The sequence below is a fragment of the Cyprinodon tularosa genome, unplaced genomic scaffold (genome assembly GCF_016077235.1).
Source record: "Cyprinodon tularosa strain WSP-4 unplaced genomic scaffold, ASM1607723v1 ctg371, whole genome shotgun sequence".
Taxonomy (NCBI): domain Eukaryota; kingdom Metazoa; phylum Chordata; class Actinopteri; order Cyprinodontiformes; family Cyprinodontidae; genus Cyprinodon; species Cyprinodon tularosa.
In genome coordinates, this window is record NW_024039087.1 from 322,610 (window position 1) to 338,604 (window position 15,995).

General features: G+C 36.4%; 1 protein-coding gene across 1 annotated transcript; it reads right to left on the reverse strand.

Annotated features, from left to right (window-relative positions):
• Window positions 1-3,692: 3,692 nt before the first annotated feature.
• dele1 (DAP3 binding cell death enhancer 1) lies at window positions 3,693-11,880 on the reverse strand. Its single transcript, XM_038296552.1, has 12 exons — window positions 11,656-11,880; window positions 8,039-8,156; window positions 7,628-7,727; window positions 7,244-7,388; window positions 6,890-7,060; window positions 6,736-6,794; window positions 6,544-6,634; window positions 6,271-6,413; window positions 5,623-5,781; window positions 4,910-5,002; window positions 4,493-4,649; window positions 3,693-4,395 (listed from the first exon to the last, which is right to left on the reverse strand). Exons 1-12 carry the CDS (start codon window positions 11,684-11,686, stop codon window positions 4,160-4,162), a joined length of 1,503 nt encoding a protein of 500 aa, XP_038152480.1. The 5' UTR covers window positions 11,687-11,880; the 3' UTR covers window positions 3,693-4,159.
• Between the last annotated feature and the right edge of the window lie 4,115 nt (window positions 11,881-15,995).

Consider the following 15,995-nt stretch of genomic DNA (forward strand, 5'->3'; position numbering starts at 1 on the left):
ACATATATATATTTTTTTAGAGAGAGAGATAGCTCTGTAACTTTGCTTTGTTTACTACAAACATTTATTGTTTTGACAGTTATTCTATTATTATGCACAGCTTTGAAATAAATATACAAAATGGCAAAAATTATACTGTCAGGTCAAAATACTCCTGAATTGGATTGTCCACAATAACCTCTTTTATGTGGCTTAAATATATGCACCATAAGAGTTTAACCAGACATTGTGGCTCAGATTTTGTATTGAAAAAGAAACAGCAGTAGAATCATGAGGCTGAAATAGACATGCGTGATATATAAAATGATTCAGACCCTCGATCCATTCAGTCAGGACTCACATTCAAAGTGGGAGCTGAGGACTAAAGCTGTTCTGTGGGGAGAAGAGCTGCAAGCCAGCTCCTGCTAACAAGCTGTCTCTTTCATCTCTGGCTGGATCAACTCTACAAAGCTGACCACAGATGGATTGATAGGAGCAAAAAGAGTGACAGAAAATCATTGCAATCAATTTCATGACACATGCAAAAAAGTGGGTTGCATCACTAACTAACCCTCTTGTAACCCCTTTCGAGAAGCAGGCAGGTAAACATTTCCCAACAGGCAAGCCAAAAGGATAAACATCCTGCCACCTAATCACAAACTAACCTGCCTTGTACATTACTGCAGTCATCAGGGCCCTTTTATCTTAGAGTTATGGAAAACTCAAACACAGCAGATCTTAAACTGTGATACAATCATGGAAAAAGGGAGGGGGGAACATTTTAAACAAGAGGCGAATATCTAGACGGTGCATTATGCTGCTGCGGGGCCTCTATCTGCTCCCCTCCACCTGGGTGGCGGCTGTGTTGTGTTGTCCCCTCGAGCTACACAACAACCTGTTAGTGCTGAATCTGTGTTCATCTGCAGTTCTGTGTCAACAGGTTTAAACTACCTTCACCGAGGTCTCCAATGTCACAACAAAACCATTATTCTAATGCAAGACTGGACAACAATTAAGTCAGAAGACCCCTGACAAAAATATTGTTTGTCCACAAAGAAAAAAAAAAGTTTAACACATCTTTTTACTAATTGCAAACATCAAAAAGCCATAGAAATATTACTATCACCTAGACTTTTTTCCCATTGTTAAGACTTTGTCTTTGTTCATCACAACTACAAAGACTTTGTGATAAACAAAGACAAAGTAGCATTTAATTTAAAACATATTTTAAATAGTCATAACAAATACCTCCAGAGGTCAACTTATAAGTGTGCAAAGTCAATCTGTGTGTAAGCTTAGTATTTATTTACAATTTCCCAAGCTTACAATGTTCTACGGAGAATTGTGAAACCGTTACCTATTGAGCTTTCCAGGAATCCGACCTTGATTTAATCGCGGCAAAACGAAGGCTACTACAGAGGAGTCATTCCTCTTTGGGTGTTGACAAAAAACTGACAGTGCAGAACAGGTTGTCTCATCAGTAAAACACGGTGGTGGGAATATCATGCTGTGGTTAACAAAGAAAGGTAAACTGATCAGATGTTTAGGCCTAAAAACAGCTTGAACGGAAAGGAACCCTGCTAGATACCACTTATGATTTGAGAATGGGGAGCAGGTTCATCTTCTACTAGAAAACCAACCCTAAACATACAGCCAGAGCTACACTAGAATGTTTTTGAAGCATATAAACATCCTATGATGGCCTAATCAAAGAATCTGAGTCAGGTTAAAAACTCAATTTCAGACCCCTTGCATGTTAATCTGTAAAGCGAATCAAATCCTGAAAAAGAAAATAACACATTGAAGTTTCGTTTGCAGCTTAAGTGATTTTAAACTTAAATTGTATAGGCCTATAGTAAACGACACATATCCATACATTTAAAAAAAAAAGGATTGATCGAAACGAATTCAGCTTCACATTGTAATCGATCACAAAGTTCATCATTGACACACAAACAGCAGCCTTTCCCTCCCTGAAAAGCCTTCCTTTGATGATTCAGCCAGGTCTCCAGTAGTTATTGGCAAAGTGGGGCAGAGACAGGATGCAGTGGAGGGGGGGTGTATGAGGAGAAAGGATGGTTATTAGAGAGAGAAAGAGAGCAGAATGACACAGCAGTTTGTAGGCTAGTGGGACACAGTCAACACAAAGAGATTGTTATGCTTCCTGCAAAGTGGTCCTAAATAAATCTGCTGTGCATCGTGACAGGGGCTGTTATTCAGGAGTGGGGGAAGATGCTACCAGCAGACACAGTGGACATCATCTCTCTGTCTGAGTTTTCCATACTGCATCTTATGTTAGAGTTAAAATGTTTGCTGACTTTCCTTTTGGACGTGGCATTTCTCATAGATCTGCTTGAATAAGCTTTATCATATAAAAAAAAAGAAAACCTCCTGTTGCTGCCTGTGACGTCTGATCAGTCTGTTTTCACCTGAATATTTGATGAACTCAATTAAAATTTTTTACATGAAGCCAATTAGTAATGTGTCTCCTCCCTCCCTCCTCAACTCCCGAGTTGTTCTGCTTCTGGTAAAAAAAAAAAAAAAGAAGAAGAAAAAGAAATGCAACAGATGAAAGCTCAGGATGGGAAGAAATTGAACTTGCAAAACTCGATGATGTCATGGGTGGAGTATTCCTGCGTCTGCTTTTCTTGCAGCCTCCATAAACTCCCTCCTTGATAACAGAAATACTAATCCTATCTAATCTACCTTAAAACGCTAATGGAGAATTGGAGATTGTATATAATATAATCTAATCGGTATATTAGGAAGAGCAGATATTTAATGTCTGTCTCTCCTCAGCCCCATCACCGCCGCACTGGGAGGGGAGCGCATCCCAGTTAGAGCATCTATTTACATCCACTCACCGCTTCGCTCAGCTGTCCGCGCCTCCCGTCCTTTCTCACAATGACGAGGCACAAAGTAGCGAGAAGCACAGGAGTCAAGCGCTGCTTTTAAGTGACAGTCTCGCCCGTAGCTCTGAGCCGGGCCGCCCGCATCAGATCATCCCTCCGCCCTGTCCAGCCCCGCGGCTCGATGCGCTGCTGGCGGCCGAGCTGTGCGCTCCCTCTCTGCGCCAGTTGATCCCCGGAGCGGCGCGGCGTGGCGCTGTGGAGCTCCTTCTATCCCACTTTCTTTCTCAGCTCATCCGGTCAATGGCAGACGTCATAATACATCTACAGGAGTTAAGTTTCAACTCGGCTAATTGAGTCACGCATCATCAGGATGTTACATCACGCACACTTGGAACGCAGGGCGTGTTTTAAAGAGCCAGGCTTTAAAAATAAAAGTGTTGCTTCAAATCAGAAGAGGATTTTATTTTTACATGTTAACCCCATTTATTTATTTATTTTTTTTTTAGATACAAATGTCTTTAATTGACTTGGAGTTAATTGAATATTTGATTAATGGAAGCACACCTGATGGAAGAGTATTGTTGATCATTATCATTTCCATAAAGGTTAGACCAGAGGTCTATATTTTCATCTATACCTGCTTGTTCTTGCAGAGTCAGTTGATGGAAAAAAAACAACACATATAAACCTAAAGGTCAATTTCAAATGACCAAATAACCAAAAAGTCCCATTACTTGACAGAAAGAAGTAACAAGAGTCAAGCATAAACAAGCATACAGGGTACAGCCTTGTTTGGCTTATGTTAAATAAAATTACACACCCTAGAACTTGCACAGAAAGGACAATTCAGAAACGTATTAGTTTTTTTCAAAATAAGCGCTTCACATAATAACATCCTCTTAGAAAATTAACACTGGCATAAATGTTAACAGGTTGGCTTTGAGAACAGTTATCTTTAAAGTAAGAGACATCACATTTCCCAAACACATATTTTAAATGACAGTGCTTCAAAAAAGATGAGAAACCTCCCAGCATTATTTGGCAAGAGTACTTCTTTCTATGAGATTAACTCTCTGTAATTGTGCGGAAACAGAGAAGCTTGACATAATAAGGCAACGCTGAATGAGAAAACCATAAGACATTACTAGCCTTTTGGAAGAGTAAAAGCTTTTTCATTGTCAGACTTTATTTTAAACCATCTTCCAGATGTGAGCTATAAAACACTTATCCAGACCTCACAGTATTTGCAGACCCAACGCAAATGACCATTGTTACACTCAGTCTCTGAAATACATTCCTCGTACTTATTTAGCTTTGGTTCCTGCCACCTATCCTATCCCAACTGTCCACTGACAGGCTCTCCGCTCCGTGCCTGGGGGGTGGAAGTGAAAAGGTGCAGAAGACAGGGATGGAGGGGCAAACAGGCAGCTGGTGCTCCGGGAGTGAGGGAGGAGAGGAAGAGCGGAGGAGGACAAGACACGACTGGCAAGAGGAGAATGCGACTGGAGGCGAATGTCGGCTGAGGAGAAGCACGGAGCTGAGCGGATGGAGCGAATCGATGTATCTAGTTTATCATATGTGAGAAAAGAGAAATAAAATGTTATCAAATACACCGAAATGAGGACTAATGCAAACGTTTCCCACAGAGCAGCTGTACTCACCCTTACTGTTTGAATGATAAGGTGCAAGTAAGCGCTGTGCTTGCTTGTTTCCTGCTTGTGCAGCTCGTGTGTAGAACTCAACTGCAGTCTTTACATTCTGCGGCACACCGATGCCGTTTTCATAACACTGACCCAACAGGAACAGGGCAGAGTTATCCTGAGCAAAAAAACAAAAAATGAATCTATTATAAGTCCATATCCACATCAACTATTTGAACCGACACAGTGTGCAGGAACAGTAGTAGCAGACAGTAACAGAAGCAGTACAGGAAATGGCCACAAACTGGTGTCTGTAGTAAAATTTTCTAATGCAGATTGATTCAGATAATAGGGTTGGGAGGGGGTGGGGTCTGAGAGACAAAAAAGAAAAAAAAAAACAGCTGATCAACATCTAGAAGTATCTAGAAGGAGACTTACTCCGCTCTCTGCTGCCATCTTCAGATACTGAACAGACTTGCACCCATTTTTGACAGGATCTTGAGAGTAGAAGGAGGCCAGACAGATCTGAGCCTGAAAAAAGATTTAATAATTTATTTGGACCATAATAAAATTCAGCTTTTAACTACAGCATTTATCCTAGCTTGGCGCAATAACATCTGCTTGACAGTAATGGAAGATGTTAAAGAATAAAACAGTTCAGGTGTAATAATAATATTTATAAGCCTATTAAGGGTAACTGCTGACTTTTAAATTTCTTTTAGTACAGTTTGACACAATTTTTTGGCATTTGAAATGAGAAATTTAACCAAATAATTTTGAACAAAGTTTCTTGAAATTTGGGCTTTTATGAGCACTTAGAAGTTCAAAAGGACCAAATTTTCACAGAAGAAAAACAACAGTATCTAACCTTCCATAACAGATTAACAAAGCCAGCATTTTCTCACTTAAATTAGTTAAATTGATAAGTTCATTTATCTAAAGCTATGCTAATATAAATGAAACCTACTGTGAATGAAAAAGATAGATGTTTACATAACATAAAGTTCAGTAAATCCAAAAGACCATGAGGGTATAAAGCAGGTTATTTATTATGTAATAACATTATATTAACACTGTACTGTATGCTGTCACTCCAAAGGTTACAATAGAAAGGCTCAGAGCATTTAAAGAAACAGCATCAGTATTTGTACCTTGGTGAGCCCAGTTTTAGCTGCTTCTTCCAGTAACCTAATGGCTGTGTCCAACTCCTCCAGATTCTGATGCCCCCTGCTGGTCAGCAACAGTTTTGCATAGCGGTACTGAGCTTCTTTGTGACCACTGATGGCTGCAAGCTTGTAGTAATGCAGAGCCTTAAAGAAAAAATACACATTTAAATAATTAATGTAAAGAGAAATATAAAGCCTACAAAAATAGGATCAGATAAAATGTTATCAAAAAAAAAAAAAAAAGTAAATGACCTTTGAGTTAGATTAGGAACCATCAGCTTTGAAACGAGAAACTAAAACAATAAAATGGACTCAACAGCATCCTAGATTCAAGAAATATTATTTAAAAGATCTTTTTTAAATAAAAGCACAAAGCATTTTAATTTTTCACCTATTTTCAGAAAATATAAGAATGACAGGCTGGATAGAGTGTATAAAACTTTGGCGAAGCAATATGTAAATATAATGTTCATGCACAGGACAACTGGTTTTCTTACTCTAACAGCTGCATTACTTGTATTTCTTGTGGTTACCTCTCTAAAAAGGCACAAGTTAAACTTGATATTTACATATTTTCCCTCAGGATACTACAGACTTAATAAGTAAAAATAATGAAAATCAACTTGGTCCCACCTTCTTCTCGTCCTTGCCTACTCCTCTTCCTTTCTCGTAACACACCCCCGTGTTAAACTGCGCCTTGTTGTAGCCGTGCTGAGCTGAAGCTAGAAAGCAGCAGAAAGCCTCCTCATAGTTTCCGCTCTTGGCACTTTCTAGACCTGTTTGATACACAGAGACAAAGATTTTCACCTTAAACAGAGAACTAAAAAAAACACAGAAATGGACAAATGCGTCTAAATATGAAGGTTGGGTGATAATCTAACGATAAACTTATGAGCAGATTTTTACCAATGATGTTAAGGATTATGGGAACACTGGTTTCTCCAACACTTCTGAGGTTGTGGGCTGCTTCTGTAAGCCGCTCTTTATCTGACACTTCCTAGAAAAACAGAGGCAGATAAAAACAGGACAATTAAAATAGACGTCAACGCTACTGGGTCCGATTATAGGTGCTTAAGACGAAAATCTTTGCAGTTTCACCTTCTCTGTGTGTTTTTGGTTAGATTCAGTTTGCAGTCGAGAGCTAAAAACAGGGTTCTCTGTTTGTCAGAGACAAAAAGTGTGTTAAACCTTAGTCTAAACAACAAATTGTGGCATAGTTTCATAGAATATGACAAAAAAGTACAGAACAAACCAGGAGTCTGCAAATTGTTGCTCAGGTGCTCCTCCTGGTGGTCAGAGAGGGAACTGTCAGTAGTTTCGCTGCTGCAGCTTTGAGATGGGGATTGATCCTGATTCTGTCTCTCTGGCACAGCCTGCAGGCATAAGACATTTGTTGCTCTGGGCAGGACATCACGTCTTGATACTGTTGACAAAAAACAACAGCACTGTGTTGGAATGCTGATCACACAAGGGCATAGGAAAAAAAAAAGAGCTGTGGGGTGAAGATTGTTTAACGGCTTATAAATCTGGCAGATATTTGAATGTGGTAATATCAAGGGTTAAGTTGTTGTGGGTGTACTACTGCAATTGTGCCAGAAAGACTAACAAATTTCCAGCAGGATGCGGTATCCACATTTCTGCAGAGATGATGGGGCTGTCACGGTTCCAGGACTGGGACTGGGCTCGGTGCCTGAAGAAAACTTGGAGTGGATCCTTCTGCAGATCTGCATGAACAGCACCACCGCTGCTCCCTGTGGAGAAACCCCATCGTCACAAGAACATCTAGACTGTATCACTGCCAATTATTCCTAAACTACCACCAGGAGTAGTCACGTTTTTGCTCTGGATACTGATTTCTATCCAATAGTAGGCTAGACTTTTAATGTATTTAGCTTTGAGTTCTAATAAATCATGGTAAGCCAACTTTTGACAAATTGGCTCCAAATATTGGAAAATGTATTTTGATCACACAAAGCAGCTGCAGACCTACCCATCCCACAGCATCCAGAGCGGTGTAACCTGGAAGCTCGGCGTGCCCAAACTGAAACCTCTTTTCTTTCTTCCTTCTCTCCCCATCATCCTCATGAGATCTGCAAATTAGCAGCACAACAAAAAAAGATTAGGTATTTGTCTTTACTACAGTTTACCAGCATTTAACTTGACTTTCGTTTTGTGCTAAATTTGTTTCCCTGTCAAACACAGCTTTTACAGAGACACATAGGCAGATGCTGCTGGATGATGCAAGCAGCTGGAAATGAAGCAGCATCTATGCAGCAGGTTCAAATGGAGGGTAATAGGGCTGATGATAGCAGAACGAGAGATAAAAGCAGAAGTTTTAAAACCAATGATATGGACTGGAAAAGGGGAAATCTGAGAAAATGAAGCATTGAGGGAAAGCCACCTGTTGTCGAAGGAGTTTCTAGAAGTGGAAAGAGCAGCTGAGCCACTGATGACCTCATCCTCCACCTGGTGGGACTGGGGGAGCCGTAAAGTACTGCTGCCATGGTACCGATGCAGAACTGAGCGGCGGAGTCAGCGGGGGGAAAACAGCAGGAATCAGTTTGACTCAAATATCAAGCTTTTTATATTACAAAGAGCAAAGTTACAGATTATAAGGCTATAAAAAGATTAATATGGCTCTGAAAAACATTAAGGGCCAAGGGAGGTTTTTCTTAATTAACGAGCTTCTTCGCCTGTGCGACAGCCAATCTATTTCAGTGTCGGTTCACCTCCAACGCATGCATACATCACTGTTTAATGAGGCACTGATGAGGCAATCACCTGAACCCAACAGCCACGTAAAACACTGCTGGAGAATATTTTTCAAGATGAATCAAAACCGCCTCTTAATAACAGCTTTTTCCACCAAATACTGTTCTCTGAAGTCAAAATGTTAGCGCTCTGAGCTAAAAATAAACATGACATGTTGTACTTATTTATTTTTAGGCACATCCTTTTAGGAATTTTGTAGAAACGCTTGGTGTTTACAGAATGAATCAAACTAGTTTCTTCCAAACATAAGGGACATCAGGAAATTGTACCATTTATTATTAGTTTCCATAGCTGCAATTGGTTACCTTATTAATTAAATGATTTATTAGGACTCCAGATGTATTTTAGATAAAAATGCCAACTACTCAGACTGAGAAAGTTAATTTATCTAACCAATAATGTGATTAGATCATTCAACCAAGAAGTACGGTTTTGGTATGAATTAAGACAGGCATCTCTTAACAGATAATGAAAAAATACTACAGGAGTACCATTAAACAGAAAAACATAATTAATATACCGGTACTTATATTTACATTGTACTTGATTAACCTAATTAGGGTTGCAACTAACGATTATTTGCAAATTGATTAATCTTTCGATTAATTGATTATTAATCAGATAGCCAAAGGTTCCTTAAAGAAGAACTAAACCAGGTAAAACTCAAACTTTTCTACTTGAGGGGTTCTGGATAGAGTATTTTGACAGAACATTTGTTTTTTATCATAAATGCAGAATTTTTAGATATTTATTTTGATATAATTACTACTCTAAGCCAGTTTCTCTATCAGCTAAAGGCATGTTTTACAGTCTATATACTCAAGGTAACGAATAATCAATTACTAAATTAGTTGACGATTATTTCAATAATCTATTAATCGCAACTGATCTGATTTACTGTTTCAGCCCTAAACCTGATAGATATTATGTTTCCTGTTCTTTATTAGAAGTGAAATCTCAGACTTTCAGCAAATGAATCCTCCTTATTAGCAGATTGACATTTTATATTTATTGGCTTTTAATTCTGAGCCCTTTATGACTGGAAGGTCTATTTGCAATCACATATGACATTGATCAAATTAATATATCTTAAAACGCATCTTAATTTTAATTCATTTGAAGCTGGTGCCTTAAGTTCTTAGTCTATCAAAGTTTAATATTCTATATGCAATGTCTCTAATTAAAACTAATGTTTTAAATCAGAGACAGTTTCAATCATAGGGGTATTAAAAGCTTTGGGCTTAATTTTACAGATTTTCAGTGTTTTTAAGTTCTAAATAAGATGAACTCTGACTGGATGCAATATTTGTTAAAATTTTACATAACTTTGGATGTGGCTGTGTTGTCTTAATTTGTATTCATGTATTTGTTTACATTGTAGTATAATATGAATCCCTGTTTGTGACTTCCTTTTAAAATGTTAACTGTACATGTAGAGACACCAACGAGTTAAGAAATATCACTATGAAACCCAAGTCATGTTAAAATTGTAAGGACTTAGGGTTGTCAAAAGTATCGAGACTCAAAAAAGTATCGATACCAAAATGTTGTATCCGGATACAATACTCGTTTTTAAAAGTATCGATACAGTGCTACAGTGCTTTGTTTCTTAACCAGTTTGGCTAGTGTCATTGTTATGTGTGCAAAGCATAGCCAAGGAAGGAACACTTAATTTTAATTTTATAAGTTTTTTATCAAGCTTACTTAATATTGTGCACAGCAAACAACCTCAAAATATTGTTCTTATTGTTTATTGTATTTATTTATTGTATTTTATTTATTAATGAAAATATTTCTGTAGAATTTTGGAGTCTTTGTCTTTATCCTTGTGGTATCGAAAATGGTATCGAGTATTTTCCTTAGTATCGGTATCGAGTTGAAAAGTTTAGTATCGTGACAACCCTATAAGGACTATTTTACTGGTTTAAAAGACACTGAACTTTAAACAGCTTAACTAAAAATCTATTATAGGTTAACAGATTCAAATCTAAACTGGATTTGTCTGCACTTTGTTAAAACAGAAAAGTGTTAATTAGCTATACATCGTGTTGTATTTATTATTTATTAAGTATTATTTTATCATCATTTATCATTTATTTAGTAGTTTAGAATAGAAAATCCCTTTATTGTCCCAAAATGGGGAAATTGTGGTGTTTACAGCAGCAGAAGATTATAGTAGAAGTGGTTATACATATGTGCACCTTAGAGAATTGTATAAAAATAACAGATAGGAAAAGAAAACAAATAGAGTATTGTACTGAACGGTATTTTTAAAATATGAATACTTTGTAAATATTATAAAAGAAATCATTATAATATAAAAGAAATCATTAACAACTGTAGACATTTTACATTAATGGGTATGTGAAAAATAGCAGCAACTGGATTATCAGATGCTGGGCAAAGGTTATTTATATATGAAAACAAAATAATAATAATACTTTTTTTTTAATAACCAAAAATGTTTCTAAAAGTGAAAAAGACTTTGAATGTTTTTAAAAAATCTCCTAACCTCTTTGGTTTTGCACTTTGTTCACTGCTTGGTTCATTAGATTATGTTTAATTAAATGCATATCACTGTTTGCATCATTTAAATAATTTATTTTCACAAACAGATTAGTATATTTAATAAACAAATATAAAAATATATTAAATTTAATTGTAAGCTTAATTTTAACAATTAACTTTTCTCTTTAAGCTTGACTCTGTGGTGGATTCAGTTCCGCTTCATATTTTCTTTAAATGTATAATTTCAGATCAGTTTATTTACAATAATTCCTTATCTAGTTTTATTTCAGAGATATTTAAACTATAATATCCCTGGAATAAACCAGATTAAGATAAAATTTAAATATAAAACTAAAATATATCTCAAACATATTGAAAGAGATAAAAAGAACAATGCTCACCCCTGGGTGTTCAGCTTTGATAGGCTTTTTGTTTAGTCCAGGTTTAAGCTGTTCTTATGAAAAGTTCAGAGCAATTAAGTTAAACACTCTGCCTCCTAAACTGGATGAAATCAGGCAGATAAAGAGGAACAGATTCACTAAACCAAAACAAACCTGCAGATGAGGTTTGATGAAAAGTTACAACATGCCTAAATGATTAATGCAAAGCGGTTAATGTTAAAACTAAATCAGAAGAACCGTAATTATAGCTAACAATAATTCTAGCAAACAATAGAAACATTGCGATATTAAACAATATAGACTGTCATTTGTCTGGTGCCAATGACATTTCTCTCACCTCTTGCGACTAGACCTTGAACTCTCCACATACCGGTTCGTCCTCTGGTGTAGCTTTAACTACTGATTTATTACAAAAATTACATGTTTAACAATAAAGAGGAGGCTGTCCGGTCGCGTAACCAGACAGCGGACGATGGTTATGCATCTGAGTTTGTCCAGTGGTAAAGAAAAACCAAAACAGGTCACGAGCTCTGTCGGAAGACCGGAGGCGGAAGTAGGGCGAATGACGCAAATGGGAAAATAGAAAGTGGTGCAACGCTGCGTCGTTGCCCCATCTATCGGTAGATTAGGGTATTTCAGAAGGTTTATTTTTATTTTTTTTGATGAGGTTTGAAACTCCAGCGATTGCTAAAAACAAAACAAATCACCATATCTTATCAATCCGTGTATCATTCGTTCTTTCTATTTTCAATTGTCAATCAAAAAACAAAAAATAAAAAATTGACTGGTTATTTTGTTTTTTGTTTTTTATGGTTAAACCAAAAACGAAAAAAGGATTTGTTTTTCATATATCAATTCTAAGCTCAGATCAAGAATACGAAATGGAAAAACGGACAGCAACGCAGAATTTGTTTTTAATATTTAATCGGTACAGTTTACGTGACCCGGAAATAGCTCTTTGCGCAGCAGTTGGGGTAATGAAGTGGCTACCATGGCGACGCTAGAACCACACACTATGTTGATCGAGAAGCTGTTTGTTGTTGCTAGTTAAAAGTACAGTGCACAGAAAAGTTTCAAGAAAAAAGTTATACCTGGAAAATCCTGCAAATTTTCTCCGTTGTCATGTCCTCCTCAAGAGTCACACGCTTGGATCCTCGAAATAAAACGTAACTGTCCATGGCTGATAGGTCCGACTGCCTTATCTGGTGCAGTTTGATCGAACGTGGTGGGAGTAAGCCAATTGTTTTTTTTAGCTAACGCTCCACCAAACTTCCGGGTCATGTAAACTGTACCGATTAAATATTAAAATCAAATTCTGCGTTGCTGTCCGTTTTTCCATTTCGTATTCTTGATCTGAGCTTAGAATTGAAATATGAAAAACCAATCCTTTTTTCGTTTTTGGTTTAACGATAAAAAACAAAATAACCAGTCAATTTTTTATTTTTTGTTTTTTGATTGGCAATTGAAAATAGAAAGAACGAATGATACACGGATTCTGTCCAGTCCGTTTTTCCATTTCGTATTCTTGATCTGAGCTTAGAATTGAAATATGAAAAACCAATCCTTTTTTCGTTTTTGGTTTAACGATAAAAAACAAAAAACAAAATAACCAGTCAATTTTTGATTTTTTGTTTTTTGATTGGCAATTGAAAATAGAAAGAACGAATGATACACGGATTATACACGGATTCTTATTTAAACCCGCTGCAATTTTACGGAAGAGGATTAGAGCCACTGAAAAAAAAAGTTAAGATTTTTAAATTTTATTGCAGTATAATATGAGAAAAAAGTCAGATTTCTGACTTTAATCTCAGAATTCTGACAGCTACCAAGCATGTTAGCATCAAGCCTGTCATGTCTGTTTTAAAGACTAAACTAGCTCTGTTGTTTTAATCCCCTTCTGCTTTCCACTAATGAAATATCATCATAGGCGACCCCTCGAGCACATAAAAAGTCACCTAATTCCGTCATTTTCCACCAATGTGTTACTGGCCCTCCAAACCAACTCACATATTTGTCAGTGAAGCTGAGTGCTCCAACATCTCTTTCTTCATGGTGCCCATCTACATTAAGATCCGAAATTCTTTCTGAGAAAAAAGTCAGAATTCTGAGAAAAAAAGTCAGAATTCTAAGATTAAAGTCAGAATTCTGAGAAAAAAAAGTCAGAATCCATTTTTTTTCCCTCATATACTGAAATAAAATTTAAAGATTAGCAAACCTTTTTTTATTTTTTCAGTGGCCCTAATCCTCTTCCGTACGAATTACTGGAAAAACAATCTAGTAATAAGTAAAAATTTCTTAAATTAAGTGTAATTACCCTTAATTTGAGTAGATAAAAGAGATGATTTGCCAATTGAATGAGTATTTTTACTCCTAAAACAAGATATTTAGATAAAATGCACTTGAAATAAGACAATGCAATTGTGTTTTCTTATTTTAAATGCAAATTGTCTTGTTCCATTGGCAAAGTGTCTCTTTTATCTCCTCAATCCAAGAACAAATGCATTTATTTTAAGAAAAAATGACTTATCTAGATTTTTCTTTTTTCCTGTGTAGTCAGGAAATCGGTTTACTAGAGCACAATAACACTTTGCAGAGTTTCTTCCTTTAATTCTCTGAAGCTGCATGAAGATCTTTAAATTCTTTTTCTACTTTGTATGCTTAAAAGTGCATGACAAAAGAAGTTGTAAGGATTTTTTAAAATAATTTTCTCCCTTATATTTCCTCTTTCTTTCATCTTTTCTCGTTTTTCCTGTCTTTCCTTTCCTGTTCTACTTACATGCAGTGTCCATATAATCTGTAATACTCCCTCCATGAATTATAACCAAATTATAACAGGAAGAAAAAAAAGTTTAAATCAAGCTAGCTGTAAGTAATTAGAATAGAATAGAAAATCCCTTTATTTCTCCAAAATGGGGAAATTTAGTTATAACATCAGCAAAGCGACAGACAAAATAAGACTCTCAGATGGTATAGACATTAAAAAGTGTATTCATAAAAAAATAAATAACAAAATAAAGTGAAAAAAGGTGAAATATAAAAGTACAAATACCGTACAGTAATGTTTCGAATATAAATAAATCAGTAGTCAGTAAAAGAAGGATAAATAGCCAATAAACTTAGTAATTAAGGTTAGAAATAGCAGCAACAATAAAGATGTGCAAGATGTCAGCAGCATGGTATTTAAAATGACTGAGGAAGGAAATAATCTTGAATTGAACACATTTTAAGTTTGTTGGGTGCAGTGATGGTTATAGATGCAAGCACATCCCTTTTACTTATTCTTAAGATGCTCATTCAATTAAGGATGGAGCCTTTTTTTAACCTTCTAAAAATATCAGATGGACTGGAATGAAAATATATAGAATATATTTAAATAACTTATATATAAATCTATATATATACTTGTAAGACTGAAAAAAAGCATTGAATGTTTTCTTGTTTTTATTTCTTACTTTTAATGATCAGAGAGTACATAGAAATGAACCGTTAAGCAAATGTAATGTTTGCTCTCTTTGGCATGTATTCAGATTGGAGTCAAAGCAAACAGTTATAAAAAAAAATACAAAAGACATAGATAAATAATAAATTCTTTACTTATAGCTTTTCCAAGAACTGTTAAATATTAAAAAGAAAACAAAGACAATTAGGCAAGTGAAAAATTATATAACTGTACATTTAAAAACATAAAAAAAAAACTATAGAATAGTAGGCTAATAACTAGTGCTATAGGACGAACATCAGTCCGTTATGCATCTAATGTGTTCATTTAATGAATTTCCTGTAATATTTTCAACAAATAATGAAAATAAAAATTCAATTCAGTTTATTTATATAGCGCCAAATTCACAACACATGTTATCTCAAGGCACTTTACAGTTCAACCACCAAAATATTGATGTCTTAATCTGAAAAGATCTTTTTATGATCATTAGAAGTCCTTGTGTGATATAACCACAAGACTGAGGGTCAAGCATTTAGAGTTCAGTAAAAATATGGCTAAAACACTTGAAACCGATCCATCCTCTTCTACTTACTCAGGGTCGGGTCACGGAGGTAGCAGCTTCAGTTTTTTGGCCCAGATGTCTCACTCCCCAGTCACCTGGGCCAGCTCCTCTGGGGGAATCCCATGGCGTTCCCAGGCCACCGGAGAAACATAGCCCCTCCAGCGTCTCCTGGGTCTCCCTCTGGGCCTCCTCCCGGTGGGACGTGCTGGGAACACCTCACCAGGGAGGCGTCCAGAAGGTATCCTAAACAGATGCCCCAGCCACCTCAACTGGCTCCTCTCAACATGGAGGAGCACAGCCTCTACTCTGAGTCCTCCCTGGATGACTGAGCTCCTCACCCTATCTCTAAGGGAGAGCCCAGACACACTACGGAGAAAACTTATTTTGGTCACTTGTATCTGGGATACGTTTGATACCCTTCCAATATTATAGCATTCTAGTCAATAATTACAAAATTACAAGAAAATAAATGCCTCAACATGCTGGCTGATGGCTAAATGTAGCCTTAACCTTCACTTCCAAACTGACACATAAAAAGGTATAATACGTATTTCAATTCCATTTCTTTATAACATCCCAACCTTTTCAGCATTTGAAAGATGTATAATCTATTAAACAGTGAAAGAACCTATCATCTATTTGTAGCATTGTCTGTAAAGAAAGTCATGGA